Source organism: Haliotis rubra, unplaced genomic scaffold (genome assembly GCF_003918875.1).
Source record: "Haliotis rubra isolate DU_JTF1 unplaced genomic scaffold, ASM391887v1 Scf10, whole genome shotgun sequence".
NCBI classification, from domain to species: Eukaryota; Metazoa; Mollusca; class Gastropoda; order Lepetellida; family Haliotidae; genus Haliotis; species Haliotis rubra.
Genome location: NW_025764892.1, coordinates 543,457 through 569,748, shown reverse-complemented (window position 1 = coordinate 569,748; position 26,292 = coordinate 543,457). Strand labels below are relative to the sequence as shown.

Below are 26,292 nucleotides of genomic sequence, written 5' to 3'. Positions count from 1 at the left end.
TCAAGGTGGGAGCCAGTGCATCAGCGATTGCTCCGCGTTACACATCAGGTTGCTAGTGACAGCTGATGATAACTATGAGGTGTGTGCGGGACGTATTCTACAACACAGAGTGAATCATGTTCCTGTGTGATGAGACAATGTGGGGATGTTGCCTCCTCCTTGCAACGTTTGCACATGCAGCTGCAGCATCAGGTAAACGTCTTCCACCTTCTAATTCACGGACAGTTCGCGATATTTAGTTGACTGTGGTGCAGACAATGTAAGCAGTAAATCACAGCGACAAAAGAACACATTCCAATACCGGTTTCAAATATCATCAGGGCCTGGCGCCGTCTTTGATTTGGATTTTTGTATTACTTGTTATAAGGCAATCGGGTGTAATGCCAATAGAAGCGACAAAACCCTTTCTACATCCATGAGAAATCTCTGCTTAAAGCAGAGTCGATTGTACAATAATTCTTGTGAATATAACTCACCAATGGCCAAGTTAGGTTTTCATTTTCATGGATATTGTTATTGAAATCCTCCACTCATGGTTCCTCGAGGTTGGACTCACTGGTTATAGACTTTTACTATTTGCAAAATGATTTCACCAAACCCATGGTGATTCTTGTTATTTTGCCATTGGTTGCATTTACTTGCCAGCAAATGTGTTTTCGTCAGTCTTGTAAAGTCTATTGTGTTGTATTCAAGCGAACGACTGAAACGCACTAAATGAATAAGAAAGGACAGGCACAGCATAACTATCTGTGGCACGTCATTGCGACCATTCCTCGCTGAACTTTTCTTAAGTCTACTTTTGCATTCTCCCCTATGCTTTGTCCTATATGTTGGCATTCCGAAGTACGTATAGGCCTGACCTTCCATGAGATGACCAAGTATACTCAAATAAACTTACTGATCCTGCTTTTTTTATCTTGCGGGGCTGTTGGGTAGCCTAGTGGTTAAAGCGTTCGCTCGTCACGCCGAAGACCCGAGTTCGATTCCCCACATGGACACAACGTGAAGCCCATTTCTGGTGTCCCCCGCCGTGATATTGCTAAAAAGCGGCGTAAAAACATACTCACTCGCTCACTCTTTTATCTTCCAACGTTTCAGTTGTTATGTTTTACAGATTAAAATTTGATTGTCACTTGTCCTGACACTGTCAGGCTGGTAAGGCTCATGATCAGCTCAGGTATCCTTGGCCTCTCTAGACGCAGCATAAATTGTTATATTATTCATATTATTTCTTTAGAAAGATACACGTGTCCGGAAGGCTGGTTGCTGAAACAAGCATCTTGCTACAGATGGGGCACGACTCAAGTCACATACAGCCAGGCCACGTTTCAGTGTAAAGAGTGGGGGGCAGGCCTCAGAGTTATCAACAGCGAGCAGGAAAACGCACTGTTTTCAGGTGAGTGTAAACACCTATTCTCACGAAATGTGCACCATTTGTAATTGTACGTGTCTCCGCATTAAAATACTGATTTTGTACTGATTTCACTAGTTCATTTCATGTTTATATGAGGCGACAGGCTTGGTAGGTATCCGGGACATAGAAATTGTTTATGATCTGTTATTTATGTGTGTGACTCAGGGTAAAAAGTTAGTCAATATCAGCAAATTGTGCATGTCTCCAATGATAGTATAACATTTTGAGTGAATGTTTCAAAGTAAATAGTTATTTAGTGTGAACAAAACAGATAACATTTTCCACATAAGGTATTGTCCCTTTCGTCCATACCCAGAACATATCTTCATCTGGTTTAATATATATTTTTAGAATTTATGTTAAAAATGATGTCTCCCCAAAAAGTGTAATCTACGCTACCCCATGAAAATGATCATATGATCATTACAAAAATTATATGTATTCATCAGATAGTATTCCTTATTTACAGTTATATGTTGGGACAATACAATATCAATCTCATAGCCACTAAATTTCAGCCGATTTCTCACCATGATGTTTCACAGGTTTAAAGTTGTAGAGATTTTTAAGAATGTAATCTACGTGACCACCATAAGATAAAAGTGTACATCCAGTGTTACCAAAAGGTTTTAAAATGAATGGACCTATTCAACAGTAATAACTAAGTGAAGAATATGCTCTTCCTTTACACTTTAAATGTTTGGTGGGTGCTAAAGGACGTCTGTGTAATCTACGTTATGTAATCTACGTGACCTCATTTCCAAAGGATTGCACACACTAGTTACGTACCTTTGGCACAGACCGTCCACTGGTTCCAGAAGTAGTCATCCAAGCGCCAAAAGCACATGGCATGACGGACATTTTGTTCAGTGGCGTGATTGAAATGTGATCGACTGTCGAGTGACTGTCGTACCTGCGTACAACTGATCACACGCTATCAGGGCTACTCAGGTGAAACAGTTTTATGGATCTCAAGTTATGGCATGAACTCTTCTAAGCATTAAATGATTATTTAGTTTTAATTAGCTTATCAGAGTTGATACTCTACATCAAGCTAAACAGGTAACGTGATTACAGCTTGAATTTTCACCGTGCTTATGTACCGTCTGTAATGAATGAAACGAAGAAAATGTTAATGTCTTTTGTAACTCTGTGTAAACCATAGCAACATTTCGCCGGTAATTTTTCAAACTTTCTATATAGATATGGTAGTTGTTGTTGATCACAATATAATACAAATATATTTGTGGTAACACTTAGTTTAAAAATAACTTAATAGAAAGCTTGATGATTTATGCAAATTAGATTACCCAATCATGAGTACCCAATCATGATTGGCGATTTTCGTGGTCTCCTTGACATCTGACTTTTGATAGTTTGAATTTTGTGAACAATAAATGATGTTCTAACAATAAAATGACTTATCATTTATAAAAAAAAGAACTTTAATTCTTTTATCATTTCCAGTTATCAGTTGGTGCACATTTTGTGAGAATAGGTGAAAACACAGCTGTTTTCTGGTAAACATCATCAACATAATGACGCAATGGAGAAACACACTAAAACGGCTTATTAACTGGTTTAATCATGTACAGGATCAGGCTCGAACAGTGGGACACAATACTGGTTGGGAATAGACAGAAATAATGGCAATAGCTGGCGTGTAACCGACCATCTCGGTCAGTCACAGGTGAGTCTCTAGATTACAGTGTAGAATATGGAATTTGCATTCACGCTGGATGCGAAGAACCTTCTTAACTATTTAGCTATATAAGCCACAGTACCACTACCAATTATTTTAAATGTTACGTCGGGTCCCCTTCGTTGTACGTCGTGCATGTGTTTCCTGATATTTTAGGACTAGATGTATAATTAGGTCATCAATTTCCTGTTACTTCACAAATCACAACTATGTATATAATCAAATACCAATACAATCTATCTATGTGGCTGAACTAGTTTATCCCGATATTACAGATAGGAATAATAGGAAAAGATGGACAGCACATCCGTAACACAGTTTTTTTAATGGCATTTAGAAGTGATACACATAGGGAGGAGAGCAAACTCTATTCCTAACGTTATAAAGTTTGTCAAAATATAAACATCACACAAATACATATTTAACGTTGCATATAGGTATGATATATACCTGTTCTCAAGTGGAATTGTAATATAACATTATACAGCTGTATATGGACACAAACGGGGTATATTGTCTTTCAGTAAAATTGAAATGTAATTCTTTCAAGGTCTTTTTTTTCCATGATCAATGATTAAACTTTTTATCATTTTAGTTTTCACAGTGTAAAAATTTGGCAATATAATGTGAGCATTTCCAAGATAACGTATAATAGCTGATGTAATGTAAAAGGAGTGAGAGAATACACGTAACCAAATCACTCACCTTTATATCCAAGGCGAGATTTTATAACTTCGAAGGCAACGGGTTTAACCCACCATTAAACGGATAGACGAAGGATGTCATCCATTAAAACAGACTAGTGTCAATATAAACCATGAAAAGGGGTGCATGTGATGCCCCCTCTCCTAAAGAGTTGTAGCCGACCCTGCAAAGTTGCATCAGGAACTCTCGAAGAGAAGTCTTGACTGAAACTTAGAAGTTATTCAAATACAGGAGGCAAGTAATGGATGTCATCTTTATCATAAGGAACACAACGTTTTGGAGAATTGTCCTACTTCCTCATCACTTGAATAAAGGAGTAAGAACATATTCTCCCAAACGCCGTGTTCCTTATAAAAAGAAGTTGACATAACTAAATTCTCTGTATCACATATGTAGATTTTACATGTTTAACAAAATCAGTATAGACCCTCTTTGCATTTTATCACAACATGTGCATTTCTAATCTAGTTCATGCATCCTTCCAGAGCCCAGTGTACACTGCATTTTCTTCGAGGAGTGAAAATTACCGCTCTCTTTGTGCTGTGTGGTCCTCAACAGAGACCTCTTGGTCAAAGGTCCGGTGTGGTTCATCATATCACTTCATATGTCAAAAGCCAGCAGGTAACACCAGAAACATACATTTCAGAAAATAAAGTTAACATTTATCTGTAGGAACACTTATTATGCAATGAAACAAACTGACACTGTGGGAAGTGATTTGACGTATCACCGCTTTGAACAGTATCTCGGTTTTATCAAGTCGCTTGATGAAAGGTTAACGCCGAAATGAAGCAGGTCTTAGACGCTTAACACGAGCACGGATATGTTGCTGACAAACCTAGGAACATACCGATATTTTCTTGTGTCGGCCCGGAATATGATCATAGGTTTCTAATGTTGGCTCAAAAAGATGGTCATATGGCTCTAGTGTCGGTCCAGAACATGATCATATGTTTCTAGAGTTGATCCGGAACATGATCATATGTTTTTAATGTTGGCCCGAAACATGATCAATTTTTTCCAGCGTTGACCCGGAACATGATCATATTGTTCTTGTGACGTTCTGAAACATGAGCATTATGATTCTAGTGTTGACCCAGAACATGATCATAATATTATGTTTCTAGTATTGGCTCGGAACATGATCATATGTTTCAAGTTTTGTCCCGGAAAAAGAACAAATCTGGATTTCTGGAACATAATCTGTCAATCTGGAACATAATCCTATGTTTATAGTGTCTGTCCAGAACATGATCATATGTTTTTAGTGTCGGTCCAGAACATGATCGATCATAGGTTTCTTCTGTTGGCCCGGAACATAGTCAAATGTTTTTAGTGTCGGTCCGGAAAATGATTTTATGTTTCTAGTGTTGGCCCGGGACATGATCATATTTTTCTAGTGTTGGCCCGGACCATGATCATATGATTCTAGTATTGGTCCTGAACATGATCATATGTTGGCCAGGAACATGATCATACGTTTCTTGTGTTGGCCCGGATCATGACATATGTTTACTAGCATATGTTTCTAATGTTGGCCATGATCATAGGTTCTCATGTGGTGGCCCGGAACATGATCATAGGTTTCTTGTGTCGGTACAGAACATAATCATTATGTTTCTCGCGATGGAACGGAACATCATCACATATTCCTAGTGTCGACTCATTGTTTTTACGTACAGTCAGTGGCCAAAAGTCTGTTCGCAAAACATGTTACGTTGCCCATGTTTTGAGCGGTAGGTTGACTTTGAAAGCATTTCGCTGTGCTGATAAGCCCCCAATCGTAATGTGATTTGGGGTACAAATTTCACAGGTCACAAAATATGCGTAGCACCTATAATATGCGATTATCTCCCTTGCTTTGTTTATGTTTTTGTCGTCTGCTATCATGCCGCCTGTCAACCGAGAATTGACCTGACCTGACCAAAGAAATGTAATTGTTGAGTTCAATCAGCAAGGCCAATCAAGCTACAAAATTGCTGATTTGACAGGTATAAACCCTAGAACAATTAAGAAAATTTTAAACATTTTCGGGAGCGAGGTTCAGTTAAATCGTTGCCGAGAAGTGGGCGGCCCCGAAAATCGTCACCAAGAAGTGAACGACGGCTTTTTCGTCTTGTGAAAAGGAATCGCCGGTAAACACTTGGGGATTTGACAGCAACATATAACAATCAGGGACAGACTACACTGTCTTCTCGCACTGTCAGAAGAAGATTGTTCACTGAGGGGTACGTACCGTAGACATGTGGTAAGCAAGAAAATCACCATGTCTCGTGTTAACAGACAGAAGAGACGCCGATTTTGTCGGACAAATTGCATTGGGGAAGAAATGAGTGGGATAATGTCATTTTTAGTGATGAGACACAAGTCCAGATCGGGAAAGACAGAAAAGTTTATGTGTGGAGAAAGTCGGATGAGCGATTGTTTGGGGATTCGTACCGATCATGAACGAAATTCGAAGTTTTCAGTGATGTTTTGGGGGTGTGTGTCGGCGTATGGAGTGGGAACTTTAACTGTCGTTGATGGCAACGTGAACACTGATAAGTACATTGCCATTCTTGATAACCATTTGTGGCCTGTAGTTACCAGGCATTTTGTCAACCGTAATTGAATTTTCCCAGAAGACAATTCCCCTTGTCATGTGTTTGTTCGGGCTAACCGTTGGAAACAGGAAAATCATATTCTCTAGAAATAGCCGTGACGTCACCGGTGCGAACAGACTTTTGGCCACTGACTGTAGGTACCATTAACTGCATACATCGGTGTTTGGCGGTATTACATTTGCGTTTTCTTTTAAATGTATATCGTCATTATCAGATATATATTTCCAAATTGTGTCTGCCGTTTGTATTTTAGACTGTGCCCAGAACATGTTTGGTGGGAACTGTTCCTCGGAGTGCCACTGTAAAGGTGGGCCATGTGATCCTGCATCTGGGATCTGTAAACATGGCTGCTTATTGGGTTGGAGTGGACAGTCGTGTGACACAGGTGAGATCGGTGAAAGACTTACCTGTATTTTCGCTAGAATTCCAATAAAGAAAAACGATGTCACAGCAACACCCCATCACACAGCTTATGATGTACTATAAACCCTGCTATATATGTACATATGTTCGAATGTTATGTTCTCTATGGTGTCAACGGGTTTTTTTTTCTTTTCAGAAAAACTCAAAGCTGAAGGTGCAGTATCCGTTCAGACATTTACACATGCATAAATATTGTCCTTTAATAACATACTGTAGTAAATCAGGTATGATTTCTTTAGATGCTCAATGTTACCATCTTACATCCAGTGTTTCTGGGACAGTTTGGATCAATAGCAGCAATTAACTGCAAAACCAAAACCCAAATGTCGACAGGATGTCGTCACGATGCCATCTGGATGGTTGCGTGCATTTTCTTCCAGATGATTGGAATCATTTCCAATCACTGTATGATTCAGAATCTCAGATTTACAGTTCATTCTAACGCATGTGATTTTATCTGTGTAAGCGAAATGGACACAACTTTACTGCCAATCAAAAGTTTAGACTCACCTAAAGCACTCACTATATGCTATGCACATATATATATATGGTTACTTCGAAGATGAATTTCTCCACTAACTCGGGGGAACCAACTGCAAACGTTATGGAGATGAATTGTACGAGGATCATGCATAAATTCGCTGAAAAGCATGTGCAAATATCGTTCATGTGAACTGCTGAGTTTTGGTGTAAAGCTTTGTTAAGAATTTGCCAATTTTCAACGATTTTCATCATTTACTGAACTCATGACAATAATGTTTTCAACGTTACGAATTATTTTACAATACATTAATTAATGTGTAAACAGTATCTTTGAACTTAATGAAATATTTTGCAAAATCAAGTTCAGAACAGTTTACTGAAGTAAGTGGCTACATTTACCCTAGTGAGTCTAATTTTTTGATGGGTAGTATAGTTACATCTTGTACAAAACCTTGTGCACCAAAAATACGTGACTTGTGTACAACTGACTTCTGTCGTGTCCACCTATTCCTTAGAAATATGCAGATGGCGATGGATACAGCCCAATTGTGCATTTCGTTGTGTATCAGTAAGATTTAACTAAGTACATAGGTATAGTTTCACAACGAAGTGGAAACAAACAAACAATACAAACCATGTGTAGAGTGGCTTGAATGACTGGGCAATCCCAGTGTCTAGGGACTGCAAGTAGTCTGTCATACAGACCCTGTAGCAAATATATGCAACAAATCCCACGTAAGTCTAGAAAATGTGGCAATTCTAGATTTCCACAGCTTCAGGAAGTCTCAGGGCTCCTTTTCATTATATTTTATTTTTTTTCACTATGAGCTAATTTCTGTAAAACATGTTCATGTCAGAGACTAGTGGTTAATCTAGGGCTGCAGGTGACTTGTTGTTGTAAGTGGCAGGAAGTGTATTGCCACATGTGTTGACTACTTAAAGCATAAATGAGTTTGTTCAGTTACTCTGGGTCATGTCAATTAACCAATGTAAGACATGTATACTACATGCAGCCAGTGTAATTGGCATCATAACCAGGAAACAAATGACTTTTGTTCCATTGGCAAATGGCATTATATGCCAGTTTGGCATTATAACCAGGTTGAACTGTACATTGGAAGCTGATGCTACAGGACAATAGAGCGTGTTGTATACAGTTATAAAACACGGATGTAAGTAAATACATGTACTAGTCAAAACGTTAACTCGACCCTGGTTCGGCGGAAGGTTTGTCTTTGGTCCCTGAGGACTGCTTGAATGGTGGATTGAGGTTACTTCCAAAAGCAAGTCAGATACTATGACCTTCCGATTATCATGCGGTGTATAATACACACAAGAGTCGAGTCCACACAAAAGTCATCATGTTAGAAACTGCCATGGTGTAGAATTATTTTTGTCTTTTAGCAAAGTTCTACTGCTTCAAAATCAATGGTGTCAACGAGATGGTGTTCAGAACAAATCAAAGAAACACCACCTACCGGTCAGTGTCTGCCGTCGACAAGGGAGGTAACTCCATTACAACGTGTGACCAGACGATATTTGATCATTTTAAAGCAGGAGGAATGGCTACGCTGAAAGTGAGAAAAGATGGCGACCGTTACAAACCGAAGTGTGGAGAAATTATGGTATTATGCACAAAGAATATCTCTTTCTAAATTAAATCTGTTGTTTACTGAAACATACCTCATGTCCGAAGTAAAGGCAAATGGGATTACAGTGTGATCATATAATGTGGTTTTAAACAGTATTATGCTTTCTGTTATGATACATCATACCCGTAAAGATCAGGGTTAGAATGGGACTTCAGTAACCCATGCTTGTCGTAAGAGGCGACTAACGGGATTGAGTTGTCAGATCTGACTCACTTTCTTGGTTCACATATCATCGTATCCCAATTGTGTTGATCGATGCTCATGATGTTGATCATTGGGTTGCCTGCTACAGACGGCGACATATAGCTGGAATATTGCTGAGTGTAGCGTGAAGCAATAAACAAACAAATATGATACATTATACTAATTTGCTTGGGTTCATTATTATTATGAACGTTTAAGTGCTTCAATAAGAACCATGTGAATAAGAGCAACAGGCATTATGATCTCCAGTGTGACTCGCCTGAACTCGGCTCTTTAGTCTCTCAATATACTCTTTCTGCGGGGTTAAGCTAAAGTTATGATATAAAGCGACCTGTGGCGAACCATTCCTTCTGGCCCAACTACCGCTCTCCACTGATATAAGATTAAAACAGTGCCAGAAGTCACAGGAATCTCCTGATGAGAGTCAATGACGTCAAAATTGACGTCCAGTAATTTGGATGTAGAAACCATATTTCATTGACGTGTTCTGATGTGTTTTAGCTTCTCTCGTGTCCATCATGGAAACCTCGAGTAATACAATTCGTGTTACAAAACAATATTTCTCAGCAACAGATAGTAACATATAGCACTTGCATGGCCAATATACGCGTATCATTGAGCAGGAATTTCTTTATGTTCAAATTCTTCTTTGCAATTTCCCGCAGACCATCATAACAAGGTCCCACCCTAAACTTTCATAAGCAACCAACAAATCACTACATGGGGTTGACGATACACCCAAGGTATTTTATATTCTAGTGTAAGGTTTGATGAGTCCCAGGTGGTTTTGAGTTCTTCTCATTCGACAAAGGTATTATTGTTATCTCACGTTGAATGTTTTACATCAGCATTCAGACAACGTAATGTCATGGAGGTTCAAGTTCCAGGAGTTCCCTGTCACGTCCTCGGCGTACGATGTCCTGTTTGAGGTGACGTGCGACTTCACTAAGGCGGACACACTACAGAGACGTATTACCACTGAAGGCGAGAGGTAAGCTGATGAAGTACGTTATGAAAACATCAAGAGGACACACTGCAGAGACGTATTACCACTGAAGGCGAGAGGTAAGCTGATGAAGTACGTTATGAAAACATCAAGAGGACACACTGCAGAGACGTATTACCACTGAAGGCGAGAGGTAAGCTGATGAAGTACGTTATGAAAACATCAAGAGGACACACTGCAGAGACGTATTACCACTGAAGGCGAGAGGTAAGCTGATGAAGTACGTTATGAAAACATCAAGAGGACACACTGCAGAGACGTATTACCACTGAAGACGTATTACCACTGAAGGCGAGAGGTAAGCTGATGAAGTACGTTATGAAAACATCAAGAGGACACACTGCAGAGACGTATTACCACTGAAGGCGAGAGGTAAGCTGATGCAGTACGTTATGAAAACATCAAGAGGACACACTGCAGAGAATATGTATTCTTCTGGTGGAATTCAACAAACAGTTTAGTAGTCAAAAACACGTTTGTGAATCAGGAAATCCGGTTTGTTTTAACCATATTTTATTCTTGAGAAAAGGATTGCGTACAAGTAATGCATCTTAGAACACCCTCTCCGTAATATTTACATAATATTATTTACATTCATTATATAAGATGGACTGACTAACAGAAATCCGGTTAACCTTATTTTGGTAAAAGCCGGAGCGACTATATTGTTTTCAAAGTTTCCTGAAACAGATACTTTTCTTTTTAAAACGGTGTGCTCATGTTCATTCTCGCGAAAGAAATTACAAATGAGGAGTTGATTGATGCATCATTGTACAGCACACTTTATGCTATAAGTTTTAGTTTGGGGTACACTGAGTATTAAACGATTATCTTCTGACTTTGTCGCCGTCGTCTAAACCAGACCACCAAACCAGACAACAACACTAGCTGAAAGTAAGCTGTCCGTCAGCTTTGACGTCATCGACCCTTACAAGCTAGTTCCTGTCACCACTGCCACTCTGGGACAACAGGTGCAACTGCAGATGAAGCTCAACAACGAAGTCGGTATGACGTCTATTAAAGATTTGTTTGGTTGTTGTTTAACGCCGCACTCAGCAACATTCCAGCTATATGACAGCGGTCCGTAAATAATCGAATCTGGACCAGGCAATCCACTGATCAACATCATGATCATCGATCTAAGCAATTGCATGTGATGACATGTGGGACGCTCCACATCATATTAACGCAAATATGGTTTGTTATGCACAATGATCACATTGACAATTTCTAATTAATTTAAAAAAAAATAGGTATCCTCATAAATACATAATCAACTGATTGTCGTCCGGTGTTGTCAATGAGTCCATGTGTAAACAGCAGCTTTTGTTGTGTGCAAAATGTAAAAAATGTTTTAAATTCCACACGATACATCCTGCCTGAGGGTTTAAGGGACTGTTACTTAATGCTTCAGGAAGGGCCGTGGGGTAGTCCAGTTGTTAAAGGGTCCGCTCGTCACGCCGAAGACCCGGGTTCGATTCCCCACATGGGTACAATGTGTGAAGCCCATTTCAGCTGTCTCCCGCTGTGATATTGCTGGAATATTGCTAAAAGCGGCGTCAAACCATTCTCACTCACTCACGAATTCTTCACCCTCTAATGCGTACATCATTATTATATGATCGTCCCTCTTCCAACTTCTTTGGTATGGGGAAAGTTACTTTTTATGTTAGTTAACAAGACACAATGCCTGTAGAATACTGCTGTAACTATGACACACTTGTGTAAGATAGATATATTTGTTACTGTTCTCGTAAATATTTCTAAGTGAGCTCTGAAGTACAATACCATGATTTGTGCTTCACTGACGTAGTCCCATAATTCCAGAATAACATCCGCCTTCAACACATTTAAGCACATACCTGCATGACTATTTATGTATAAATATGATGTCACATTTCCATATTTTTCAGAGTATGGTATCAGTGCTATAGCACCTTTCAACTGTTCTGTCAGCACGCCTGATGACCGTTATCATGTTTTGGTGTCTGATGAAAATGGGTAATTACTATTTGTATATTTATATCGAAAGGACATGTGTGTATATGCTCCCAAATGGAATAGCTATTTGAAACATCTAACTCAGTAATATATATACCAAACCACAAATATGACTCGAATACACATTACTGCCTTATTGTAAGTCCTTCTAAATTTATATAGATGCACTGTAGTCTAAGTAACTGCGATTTGCTGTAAATAGTTGCATCGTTTGGGCACGCTGGAAACCTAATTCCGCGGGTTCGAATCTCTGAACGCATGGTTATTTTTTTTAGTTTTTATCACCTCCAGGACAGTGCTAGTTGGTTTCATCAATGTGTTGAAGACTTGAGGCCTCACTTTGTCCTTGTCTTCGCGTTAAATTGACAATGACAGCTTGGCGCCGAAAATCTGGGTTCGATTCCCCACTTGGGTACAATGTGGGAAGCCCATTTCTGACGTTCACGCCGTGATATAGCTGGAATATTGCTAAAAGCGGCGTAGAACCTCACTCACTCCATCTAGCTTGTCATATCCTATATCTCATGTCAAATGATTGGTTTTATTTGCATATATTTTGAAGATGTATGACCGACAACGCCCAGATTCAGTTCCCTGCTACGGATCTCCTGACGTGGCGCAGTGACCTGTTCGAGACGTTCGCCTTCCCCGGTTACGACAAGCTCCTCTTCCGGTGTCAGTTCCATGTGTGTTTCGACGAGGAACACCCTATCTGTCATGATGTAAGTGTCATAGTCTTTCGTGGCTTGAGTGAGTGAGTTTAGTTTTACGCCGCTTTTAGCAATATTCCAGCAATATCACGGCAGGGATACCAGAAATGGCCTTCACTCATTGTACCCATGTAGGGAATCGAACCTGGGTCTCCGGCGTGACGAGCGGACCTTTTAACCACAAGACTACCCCACTACCTCAGGGTGGCTAAAGACCGCACTGCGTGCATAACGTGCTACAATACTACAACAGGTACGTGAGTTGGATTTTACGCCGCTTTTAGCAATATTCAAGCGATATCACGGCGCGGGACACTAGGAAAGGGCTTCACACATTGTAGGCATGGGAATCGAACCGGGGTCTTCGGCGTGACAAACTAATACTTTTACTACTAGCCTACCCCACCACCACCCGTATACATCAACTTACTGTAGTTATATTATAGCCTATTATATACGATCCACCTTCATGTCACTAATAGCTTCAGAAACCGATGATTTGTGTTCTAAATACACGATTTTCATAATCTAATGAAACTAGGAAACAACCTATAAAGTATATAATGTAAACCTTTTGTTAACCGTTGTTTATGCAAGATTTGTTAAAAATTATGTATTTCAAAGACATTAATTCTTGTCAAAATGATAAGAGTTTAATGCTTTCGATATCCAGTGCAGGACGGTATACATGCAATCTCTGTGGTATGTCCTAACACTAAATCAACGCAACCATGCATTTTCATGCGTTTTGCTCTCCCGGCGACAACAACCCTATTTCATCATAATATTGTTCTGATATCTGCTAAATATAGTTCAGACATTAATGGACCCGTGAAGATCCGGGATAGAATAGGTCTTCAGCAACCCATGTGCTTGCCATAAAAGGCGACTATGCTTGTCGTAAGATGCGACTAACGGGATCGGGTGGTCAGTTTCGCTGACTTAATTGACACATGTCATCGGTTCCCAATTGCGCAGATCGATGCTCATGCTGTTGATCACTGGATTGACTGGTCCAGACTCGATTATTTACAGACCGATGCCATATAGCTGGGATATTGTTGAGTGCGGCGTAAAACTAAACTCACTCACTCACTCAGACATTAATGATTACCATCATTCTCTCCAGCGGATAGACCTACCGCTTCAGATGGAGTAAAAGGATGGTATACTGTAGCTGTATCTGTTACAGATGTGCACCCACTCCAAGAAGAGGAAGGTCAAGAAGATGAGGAAGAGAAAACGTTCCCATAAACATCTTCAACAAGTAGAGATCGGGACAACACTTTCTGTCCGGAATTAGAATGAGTGCGTTTAGTGTTGTGCCGCTTTTAGCAATATTCGAGCAATATCGCCACAGGCACACCACAAATGGGCTTCACACATTGGAATATCTAACCCCTGTCTTCACCAACGCTTTAAACACGAGGATTAACCCACCGCTCCCTGAATTAGAAATTATTATGAACATTCATTTTTGTCTATAGAGCCAACGTCATATTTACCCTGCTTTAGATATCTTATACATCCACTGGTGAGGAAATATGGTTTTACGGCTTTCCAGCAGTATTCCAGCACTAACAATCGAGTACACTGGACATGGCGTCCACACACACCCATTTTGGGTCTCGGTTTCGATCCTTAAGAAGGATGAATGGAACGCTGTTGCTAATTGGTTACCACACCGTTACCATAGACATTGTGACGATTACACAATGATTTAACTTACTGTGATCATTGTTTTAAGCATCACTTTGTTATTCATAATGTCATTATTGACAGATTGAAGACCAAGAGACACGTTTCATCAACTACCTTCTGACTCTATAACGTTAATTATAATACGATACAGCTCCCATACTTGACAATGGGAATTTCTCATGGGTTGTTCTCTGTACATTGTTTTATTTGAAATTTCTAATAATTTTGTGTTGTTTGTAGTAATAAATACACGCCATTGGTTAAGTAAAAGTGTGCCAAGCAATCATATGTATGACTTCCGACTTAATTAATATCATTATGTCATGATATATGTCTTAATCACTCATTAATGATAATAATACTTCTAGTGCATCAGAAGAATTGCTATCGGTATGTCAAAGACGTTGCTTAAGTATGCCTGAAACTAATCTGGCCTGAGGTTAATTATTCGGAATTGTGGCTCCCTGTATATCGAATCTAACTGCAGTCAATGAACACAGACCATTTTGTTAGACTCGGGACCATAGACGTCCTGACAAAGAGCGTTGTGTTTTAGGTGACATGGTCACTAGAAGTCCCATCATGCAGCTGTACGATTGCTGAGATCAACAGCAGTAAGTGAGAGAGTTTAGTTGTACGCCACTGTTAGCCATATTCCAGCAATATCACGGGGGACACCAGAAATGGGCTTCACACATTGTACTCAAGTGGGGAATCGAACCCGGGTCTTCGGCGTGACGAGCGAACGCTTTAACCACTAGGCTGCTCAACCACCCGAGATCAACAGTAGCCCCTTGGAGTAGGTTCCCCGACCAGCTCATGCTTGTTGTTTGTGCTACTGTCACCCATTGTCACTTCATAATGACTACAGTAAGAAAAATAAGCAGCGAATTCACGCCATGAACATCAGCTGTATAGCGGCACATGGATGCACCAATAACAGTACTGTGTCGTATGCTTGCATTTTCTGTGAATGCTTAACGTTTGGGTACGTCATCAGTATTGGAATTCTGCAGACATGACAGGCTGAATATATCTATACAGTTAGTACTTGTGGAAGTCGGGTTCGAGTGAGTGAGTTTTAGCCGCTTTTAGCAATATTCCAGCAATATCACGGCTGGGGACACCAAAAACAGGCTTCACACATTGTACCCATGTGGGGGATCGAACCCGTGCCTTAAGCTTGACGAGCAAACGCTTTAACCATTAATCTACCCCACCGTCCCTACAGTCAGGAGCGACTTCAGTATCCGTAAACCTGTTACAGATGTTGCTATAATATGTCCACGATAACATGGTTTGAATGTGATGCCAAGCATGAAATGGATATTGCGTTGTTCAGTTGAAGGTGCGTCGGTAATGCAGGTTTTGTCTGGAATGACTCTAAATGTTATAAACAATGGCTATAGCTCTAACCGTCACAGATAGTTTACACAGTAACGACAGAGCGCACGCTCGTGAATTGTATAAATGAGTGTGATTTTACGCCGCTTTTAGCAATATCATGGCAGGGGATACCAGAAATGGGCTTCACACGTACCCATGTTGAGAATGGAACCTAGGTCTTCAACGAGACAATTAGGCTGACGCACCGCAGCAGCGAATTGTAGCCAGCTGATCGGCACTCATACCCCGGGTGTGACATGTTGTACATCTAAATGGCCTTGAGGTATGGCAGCCACGTGTCACGTACGTCTGTGTCACACTGTTTGCTAGCTCTGTAAATTTAAGCACCACATCTCTAACAAGACATCTCTGCCAAAAGCACGAGTCCGACTGCGTCATGAGCATATCTGAAAGAATCAACAACAAATTAATAGTGATGATAACATCCAGCACATGTCACAAACACATGACAGGCAAGTCAATATTTCACTTGAAATCATGGGAGCATGAGATACTCGTAAAAAAAGGGGGCTACATCGTTCATCGTTTATGTCAAAATCCTTCATTGCCTATGAACGTTTAACAGAGGCCTTTAATGGGCCATGTGTCTCATATTAACCGATTGTCTGTTACGGTAGTGAAATTGCATCTACCTGAGCTGTGGCCCAGCATTTCAGGTGTAAAATGTATCGTGTTCGACTTAATGGCTTTGTTTAATGGCCTTGTAATGTGTGACAATGAATCTAGTTTTTTAGCAACAATTCACATATTTTTAATAGAAAATGTCAGGGAGCACGTATATTATTTTGGCACCATAACCATAACAACCCGCCATCTCTCCAACTAACCCCCCACTATCAATCTTCAACTAATTCCTCTCCCAACCATAACAACCCGCCATCTCTCCAACTAACCCCCCACTATCAATCTTCAACTAATTCCTCCCCCAATTATCACCAACCCACCATCCCTCCGACTAACCCCCCGCCCCAGCCACCACTAGCTCGCCGTCTGCTTCCTGTTTCCGTAACATCTTGCTACATGAAGGTCACCTTCATCTGGCCATTGGCTTTTATGAGTTAAGGAAGACGGATTGCAGACAAAACATGGCGACAGATGGTGGAGGGATGTTGAGGTTGATGTTGGTGGTGTTTCTCATCGTCAACGTCGCCAATGGGAAAGATACATTGGGTAAGTCAATCCTACTTGGATTAGCGGTGTAACGATTCATCGATGGTATCGATGTTTGCATCGTCAACTATGGGATACGAGTGCAACGACATAAAACACATTTAGGCAATATATCAGGATATTTATATCGTGAGAGTCCATGATACATCGATGTATCGCCACAAGAGACGATATATCCCGATACTACTCACGTAATTTACTTAAACTAAAATAGGAATTTGTTTGTATCTGTTATCTTTGTTACATGAACCAAGGAGTTGGTTTACAATTGAAAGAGTGTGAACTGTTTTCAAACTCTGTGAACCGTATTCTTGTCTTCAAATAATTGAAATATGTTTTAGCTGTTTGACAAACAACACCATTTATTAACAACTATGAACGATGACTCAGCCTTGTTTAGAACGAGAACAAAGATATTTAGAAAGCAGACTTAAGAGTTTTTTCAGTGATTCTGAATTCTGATATAAATTACATTGAATTGTTTGTCAAAAGCATTGGTGTAGACATACAACTTCCCAACTTCAGTTTCAAATTTACTTATATCAGATCAAGGTATACTTAATATGTTTGACTGTACTTTCTTAAGCATCAAATGCTTAAATTTTATTAGATCAACAGAAATGGGATTCACACATTGTACACATGTGGGGAATCGAACCGGGGTCTTAGGCGTGACTAGCAGACGCTTTAAACTAGGGCACCCCACCGCAGATGTGCCTAAGTTGGTGGTTCCACACAGGCAGTTTACCGGGAAAGAGATGATCCCATGTCACGTACTATTTTCTTCTTACTAACATGTTAGACAGGTTAAAGTGTCCACAGGGCTGGGTACTGGAGCGCCAGTCTTGCTACAAGTGGGGACCTACCCAGATGCCGTTCTCTGACGCTCAGGATCAATGTCGTCAGATGGAAGCCAGAGTCAGAGTCATCACGAACGATGAAGAGAACCAACTCTTCTCTGGTATCTATGAACTTCCGCAAGACTAACCTATGAGGACAGTTTTATTTTCAGTATGCAATAATAATAATTAATTAAAAATAGGTTTATGTACAAGTAGTTACATTTATCAAACATTACTGTTACATTATTTTCCCGAACTTTTGTTTTTATATATAAATATATTAAGCATAACCTTTGAAGGGTGTTTTCTGAATTGAATTGTTTGCAGATCAACTGAATGTAAAATATACTTCCCATCAAAAGTTTAGATTCAATTCAAAACACTCACTATATGTTATGTATATACACTAAACGCCAAAAGAAACTATGCCACGATTAACAGCTGAAGAGAAATGGTGCAGATGGTGCAGAAGGGGTCAACATAAAATGCTGTTGCCAACCCCCTCGGATGCCACTTCTTGGTCTGTCTACGGTGACCCCAGTCTGTCTGAATCCCTGAATAAATCTCATCGTGATACGGTGGCATCCGAGGGCGTTGGCAACAACTTTTTATGTCGACCCCCATCTACACCATCCCGATGGCTCTTTCTTTCTCTTCAGTTGTTAATCGTGGCATATTTCTCGTACTTGAGTATCATATCATGTATTCTAGGCTCTCTTCATACCCTATAGAATCATTCTACATGTGAAATGGATGCAAATACTGCTTGAATATTGCTGCGTTTTGGCGATCGATATTGCTATGTGTAAACAGAAAATGGAAAAATGTTACTTTGCAAGAAAAAATGTTAACAAAGATCATTTTAGATGTTCCGAAACATTTCCTTACTATATCAAAGACACGTTTTATTTGTTTTCACTAATGAAAATCAGCAGAAAATGTTTTAAAAGACTGAAATCATAGGAGTGATTATTTTACAATTTTACACACTCTACAACATTTGTTTCTTGTTTTAATAGTTGAAAAATGGTGACTTTCAATGTTTTATCTTTATCTCATAGCAGAATTGTATTTCAACCTTTCTGTTGGACATCTAAATCACTGTTATTGGTTTATTTCGGCATGGACGAAAATAGGACAATTAACTCTTCTGAAAAAAAGATGCATTTCACCTAAATATGAATGCATTTGAGAAATTGTTTTTCGTGATTTGCATAAAGCTGTGTTGTTAAGCTTTCTTGTGAACTAATATTGTGTAACATATCTTTGATAGTTTTCAACTAATTCATAAAGGTAGGAGGGTAACGTTTCTTTTGGCGTTTAGTGTATGTATGGATACATCGAAGATGAATTTATTCACTACCTTGAAGGAACCAACTGCAAACCTTACGCAGGATCATGCATCAAATTGCTGAAAAGCATGTGAAAATATCGTGCATGTGAACTGCTGCGCTTTGGTGTAAAGTTTTGTTAAAGGTCACATAAACCCTAGGGGGTAAAAAATACATAAATCACTAACTGGCATCGTTATAAATGCAACCCCGTCATTAAAACTACTCATTTCGACCTTTAATTGACTTAAATCGACCTTTTTGACAACAGTGCACAATTCTCACCCGCGAACGAAATTTCAACCAATCAGAGCGGCGCGACTCTGTGACGTCATATGAGGAATAGCTTTGAGGGCCGATGCAGAATTCATCTACATTTTAGGGGGTAAATTATCTTGTTTACAGGCTTGTATAAACCTGAAATCGTGACAATTGTTGTGGAAAATGAAAGCTATATGTTCTCACAATCTACTGTCATTTAATTTTGTCTCCTGCTTTGCCTAGTTTCCGAGTTACAACTTGTTTTCATAGACGCTTCTGTCACAATTGATTGGTGTCGTTAGGCCCTATTTGTATAATGACTGATCCAAATTGATCCCATTTCTGTGTTTTTTTACCTCGTTTTTAAATCATGTCATGTAAAAATCTGTTTGTATTCTCAAAACAGTGTCGGCCCATAAGTTTTCACATGCAATACAGCAATTAATACTCCCTTGTTGTAACCCGTGTTAGGTGGTATAAACCTACACATGTTATTTGTCATCATTCACTTGATGGTCAGTTAATGAATTTATAACAGGTATAATTAGTGGTAACACACTTAGATTACCCGACAAAGGTTCCCATTTGGCATTTCTTGTGTCTGGAGTAAATATTCAACATTATGAACATCGATCAAAGGATTAACCGATAACACGCTGATTGATTAATTACTTTTATCTTACACAGCGGAATTGTCAAAAGGTAGTGTTTATGTATGTAGATTTACTAATCTATACTGAATACACTCTGCCGTGTCGGTATCTGCGTAAAAACAACGTCCTTCTGTCAAAGGATTAACCGGCAATACATTGATTGATTGCCCATTATTGGCTAACTAAATTACTGTTTTTAATGAAAGGCGGACATTATGCAATTAGTTGCCAGGTGTGCTATCTTGGGTGACCAATGAGACTATACACCAATACCTGAAAAGATTTATCACTTTTTCGTATATTAAACTGTTAAAAGACACATCATTTGGAACAGTTTTGTGGATATTGATGGATACATTCCTCAAACAAGGTAATGGCCTGATATTGTTCCTATAACTTTAATCTGTTTTAATTTTAATATTTGCATTTTGTTTTTTAATCATTTGTCGTAGCATTCAACAGAATCATTGTTTTCGCCGTGAAGTGTAATGAGACAGACAACATACACTAGGGGTGTGTGTGCGAATTATGATTCACATTGGCAAACTATAAAATGTCTAGATATTACAGTTCTGTTATAAATTCACTATAAGTATCAGCAGATCGTCAGCTTTTATTTAGTTTCAAAATGCATAAAAGTATGATAATAAACTAATTAGGATTATAAGACCAAATATAAAGACGCACATTGACTAGTATCTACATACTGGTGAGTGGACATTAACCATGTGAATGTAGCAAGAAATTTATCGCGCAGTATTGTGACTTCGACCCCCACCTCGCTTCCGTGGAAGAAATCGTTATGTTATAAGTTGTCTCATGCAAAACCCTTTTGGTTATGATTCCAATACATATTTAACTACGAGTAGAAAGTAGTTTTGATTTTCTAACTTGATGAAAACAAACTATAATCTCATTAATTCTAACAGACTTTACGATTTTCAAAAATGGCGGCGCCCTGTCGGGAACATCCGCCAGTCTGTGGATAAATGCTATTTAGGTTTGTTTTCACCGAGTTACAAAATTAAAACTACTTTCTACTGGTAGTAAAATATGTATTTTATTGATGGCCAATAGGATTTTGCATGACATAGCGTATAACATGACAATTTCTCTCCTGGCAGTGAGGTGGGTGTCAATATAATACTACTTACAATATTATTGTTACTTCGACCACAACCTCACTTCCGAGGAAGAAATCGTTATGTTACAAGTTGTGTTATGGAAAATCTTTATGGTCATCAATCATATACACATTTTACTATAACTAGTAAGTAGTTTTGATTCTTTAACTTTGGTGAAGCGATCTGAACACAAGTAAGATATCGTTTCAGGCTTCCACAACGCTCGCTTCGCACTCACAAACAAAACCCATTTAGCACGAACTGCGGGATCCTGTGGAAATCTGTGCATGGTGACACCATCACCCGACCCCTAGGAGCAATTGACGACAAAGCAACGATTCGGCATGTCGTCGTTCATGTCGAGAAATCATCAAAATGATGAGCGTGCAACACACTTTCTATACAACTAACTGAAAATCGTTCCTCATATGACGTCACTGCAGTGCTCTGGCGACAGAGTTACGTAACCTGTCTGTGGTTTCGTTGGCGGGCGAGAGGGAAGCAGGCGACTTTTTGGCCACTTTTAATCGCTCGGTATTAATTAACCACAAGTTTTTAAAGAATAAATTTGGTGTTCCGCATAAGACTAACCACAAATCTTTCATATGTAATGGTTAAAAGAGTAACAAAATACAAAGTTTAGTGGTTCTTTAAGAATTTTCACTGAGTTTCATCATTTATTGAACTCATGACAATAATTTTTACAACGTTAAGAATTTGTTTTCCAATACATCAATCCATGTGTAAACAGTACCGTTAAACCTTATGGAATAGTTTGCAAAATTTAGCTAGAACACTTGGCTGAAGTAAGTGGCTACATTTACACTAGTGAGTCTAAACTTTTAATGGGTAGTATAGCACAGCAGGTGGTTTTCATTTCACAGAAAGCTGTAATTTTTCTGTCAGTGAATAGATACTAGTAGGTGCGTAAAACACCACGAGTAAAGGCCTAGGTTCCACATAATTACAAATAGCAAGTAAAGATCTAATGTCTTGTTCTATGGATGGAGTGTCCGTTAGTGCCATCACGCTTGTTTATTACTGACATACTTTGTCATGTATAACAGTGTCCAACTCTGGAGGCACGTACTGGCTCGGGATCCATAGATTCAGCAACCGGAAATGGGGATATCGGACAAACGGAACCAACACAGTAAGTGAATGGTATATTTCGATTTAGCCGGGATGCCCTTTCTCGGGAGTCCGACATGTTTTCTTTCACTGTATATTTACTTCCAGGAGCTTGCCTACACCAAATTCATCCACTTCGACCAGTACCAATTCGACTATGGAATGACCTGTGTTGTGTGGCAATCACAAACGAAAGTATGGTCGCTTGAGTCATGCACGAACCCCCATCTGTTCATCTGCCAGAAATCTCCAGGTGAGTCAACTCGATTGGCATCATTACCGCTTAACTGTTTATTAGTCCCGTTTCTGATTCTAACCAAAAATAATTCCAGACTGTTTTCCTGGTCTCTTTGGAGAGAACTGCACCAACCAGTGCCACTGCAGAGGAGACGCCTGCGACACCACTTCCGGTCTCTGCAACTATGGCTGCCAGATAGGTTGGAAGGGGGAGTCTTGCAATAAAGGTATGTTAGTTTAAATAGTTTAGGTTTGGGCAGTTTTGGGAGTTTACAGAAAGAGCTGAATGCATGCACTTATCCTGTGTTGTCACGGACAAAGACACAATAATATACTCGGCGTCATTAATGAGGGGTCAGGCTGTTGGTAACACTATATCTTAAAAGTTGTAAAATCTTCGATTTTGTTTGAAATATATACCACTGAATGTTTTACAAACGTTCTTAACAGTATAGAAAAACACATCAGGCCGTTCTTTAACGTCCGATACATTCTGTTACAAATGGCACATTTTTAATTCAAATTGTCAATATGGAAATCCACCTGCCACTTTATGTCAATGATTTGCGTGTGCAAGTTGTTTTATCTATGGAAAGTGGAGGACAATACACATGCATTGAAGCATCGTTCACTGTCGTTCGCTGTTCAGGTACCTGTTTGATATCTCAGCTGAAAATGAGGTGTTTTTCGCCACTTGCTGAAAGGGGTCAGGCTATAGGCCTTTTGGAATCTGGTCAAACTCAGCAGCAGGTTGCTGTCCGCTTTAATGTGAGTCAGAGTGCTATTGGTAGACTGTGACAGAGATTTCAAGCCAAAGGGGCCGTGGAATATGCACGTCGACCAGGTCGCCCCAGAGTCACAACGGTCCGAGAGGATAGGCACATCATTAACACTGCGTTGCGTAACATATTCCTTAACGCTGCAGACCTTAAGACAGAAAACTTCAATGTTAACAATTTAAGGATATCCAGGCGCACCGTTCGTCGACGTTTACGAGAAGCCGGATTCTGCTGTAGGCGACTTGCACTTCGTCCACCACTAACACCACGTCACAGACAGGCGCGTTTGAGATTCTAGTAGACATCATGGCCGCTGGAATCAACGTCAATGGTCTCGTGTGCTCTTCACAGATGAAAGCTGATTCCATTTGTCCTACCATTATGGTTGGCAGAGGATTTATCGTCGCAATGGAGAGCAAATCACAGATGTAACTGTGGCCACGCATAACCCATTTGGCGGGGGGGGGGGTTGGTCATGGTTTGGCCAGGGATAACTCCGACTGGACGTACTGCACTGTACTTGGTCTACGGTAATCTTATCGGGACGAGATTCTGGCTCATTTAGCAGTACCATTCCTGCAAGCCATGCATGGCTTTTATGGACGACCCTCTTCACTGCATGACGACAACGCTAGACCTCATAGGGCCAGGATTGTCACGGAATTCCTTATGTTAGACAGAGGGGTGTAGAGCGGATGGAATGACCAGCATGTTCGCCAGACCTCAACCCTATTGAGCATGCTTGTGATGAACTTGGTCGACGCGTGTACACACGTCACCAAGCACCAGTGGACCTCCCAGGACTCCACAGAGTTCTAGTTGAGGAATGAAATGCAATTCCGCAAGCTCTCTTTATGAACTTGATAAGGAGCATGAGAAGAAGGTACACAGTATCTTGGACGCGTGAGGAGGTACACAAGATAATGAATGACAGTGTTTGATGTTTGTCATTTTCATTCTGTGGGCTGATCTATACAAGTGTTTGAACTGTTTGTCTGTGTGTCACGATTTGTCAACAAATTAAACATTATGATGACACTCTTAGTTCTATTATTTCAGAGGAACTTTTCTTTACATGTGCTATGTATCATTTGACCCTTTATTAATGAAGGGGCAGTGGGGTAGCCTAATGGTTAAAGCGTCCGCTGGACACGTTGAAGACCCGGGTTCGATTCCCCACATGGGTGCAATGTGTGAAGCCCATTTCTGGTGTCCCCCGCCGTGATATTGCTGGAATATTGCTAAAAGCGGCGTAAAACCATACTCACTCACTCACTTTATTAATGACGCCCAGTATATGTTCAGGGCAGTTTGTGACAAGCTTTTCAGTACAGTGGTGTAGTGATGATACGCAGAACACTTGAACCATAAATATATATTAAAACGTTGTCTCTATATGACGTGTGATATGGTATTAACACACGAATAGCTCTATGTATGACCTGCTGGTGCAATCCTACATTTCAAATTAACCATGCTTAACGTCATTCACTTTCAGAAAAGAAGAAAGCCACTGGTACGTATTTTTACTTAACAGCTACTGAATACACAGTGCCATTTAGAAAGTGTCCAGATGTAACACGTTATATTTGGGATTGCACTTTCTCAGTATAGTACAGATTCTAGTACTTTTGTTGGGTTGAGTCCCTTCCGGGATTCGAACCGACACCATCAGTCAGGCACCAAATCGTCAGCAGACAATGTTAGCCGTCTAACCGACTCAGCCACCGCCTGTGTTAACAGTTACTGTCTACATACTCTATAGCAACATGTCAGCTATAACACCAAGCACTAGGACTTTACGAGTCAGGAGGGGAACTTCATTTTTAATTTACGATTGAAAAAGTTGAGGGTTATTGGAATCAATCAGTGTTGATGTGATAATAATGAATGTTTTGAAAGTGCATCACCACTTGCACTTCCTTATGATAGATGATTGGTGTGTGACGTGTTGTGTGAGAAAACGTTTAACTACTAGTCTACTTCATCGACCCTTACGATTTAATTAGAGACCATATGATACATATGTAATTGTCTCGTGAAGAGACTATCGTGGATTGTGGCTGTTTTGGTATAGAACATTTTGATCAAATCGAAAAAATACTTGCAACATGGCATTTGCCAATGCGTTTACCACTGTTGTATTGTTCGTCATCCGTTTGGTGTGTACATTTCAGCCAAGTTCTACTGCTTCAAGATCCAAGGACGTAATGTGATGATGTTACGTGTGGATCAAAGGGGGACGATCTACCGGGGGGTGTCTGCCATAGATGAGTATGGGGAACCAGTCGACGCTTGTACCCGAACCGTGTATGACCACTTCGAGCCGGGGGGTACAGGGACGCTGAAGGTGATGCAAAGTGCCAGTGGCAGTTTCACGCCCAACTGTAGAGGAAACGAGGTCAAGTATTAATACTCGCAAACCATTGTTCATGTTCAATGTGGTAAGCAGATAATACTCAAATCAATATTTCAGTTTGTTACTTTGTACAACTTTAATGTACCGTTTCAATTCCTTTTTAGAATGGAAATACAATAATTATTAAAACTTGTATTCGTCGCCCATCATTCAAATATATTGTATTATGATAATAATTGCATATTCCAGCATTACACAATTACTCACGACCACATTCAAGTTACAAACACGTTATTGTATTTGATGATATTTTAATTCAAGTACACTCACTCACATACAGGCAGACGCACATGCACTCACTCTCTTTCCAATATGGATTGTCTTCATTAACTGT

General features: G+C 39.9%; 2 protein-coding genes across 3 annotated transcripts in view; both read left to right on the top strand.

The window, feature by feature from the left end:
• On the top strand, positions 1 to 14,892 carry LOC124290960. Of its 2 annotated transcripts, none has more exons than XM_046727923.1 (12): positions 1 to 192; positions 1,238 to 1,396; positions 3,010 to 3,104; positions 4,307 to 4,442; positions 6,678 to 6,809; positions 6,984 to 7,001; positions 8,735 to 8,955; positions 10,068 to 10,177; positions 11,055 to 11,197; positions 12,106 to 12,193; positions 12,756 to 12,915; positions 14,096 to 14,892. In XM_046727923.1, exons 1-12 carry the CDS (start codon positions 117 to 119, stop codon positions 14,204 to 14,206), a joined length of 1,449 nt encoding a protein of 482 aa, XP_046583879.1. In that variant the 5' UTR covers positions 1 to 116; the 3' UTR covers positions 14,207 to 14,892. The 2 variants fall into 2 exon arrangements, with proteins under 2 accessions (XP_046583879.1, XP_046583800.1); XM_046727844.1 differs by having other exon boundaries at positions 10,035 to 10,177.
• A 2,131-nt stretch (positions 14,893 to 17,023) lies between these two features.
• Positions 17,024 to 26,292, top strand: part of LOC124290861 — a 14,744-nt gene continuing 5,475 nt past the window's right edge. Inside the window, exons 1-7 of the mRNA XM_046727737.1 lie at positions 17,024 to 17,181; positions 17,984 to 18,142; positions 22,460 to 22,545; positions 22,632 to 22,776; positions 22,856 to 22,987; positions 25,038 to 25,055; positions 25,717 to 25,940. Of these exons, the coding sequence (XP_046583693.1) occupies positions 17,097 to 17,181; positions 17,984 to 18,142; positions 22,460 to 22,545; positions 22,632 to 22,776; positions 22,856 to 22,987; positions 25,038 to 25,055; positions 25,717 to 25,940 (849 nt within the window). The 5' untranslated portion in view covers positions 17,024 to 17,096. The remainder of the gene's footprint in view (positions 17,182 to 17,983; positions 18,143 to 22,459; positions 22,546 to 22,631; positions 22,777 to 22,855; positions 22,988 to 25,037; positions 25,056 to 25,716; positions 25,941 to 26,292) is intronic.

Coding starts and splice junctions, on each gene's coding strand:
- LOC124290960 (XM_046727844.1), top strand. CDS start 117: ATGTTCCTGTGTGATGAGACAATGTGGGGATGTTGCCTCCTCCTTGCA. Junction 10,178..11,054: donor ATTACCACTGAAGGCGAGAG/GTAAGCTGATGA, acceptor CGTCTAAACCAG/ACCACCAAACCAGACAACAA. Junction 12,194..12,755: donor TTGGTGTCTGATGAAAATGG/GTAATTACTATT, acceptor TATATTTTGAAG/ATGTATGACCGACAACGCCC.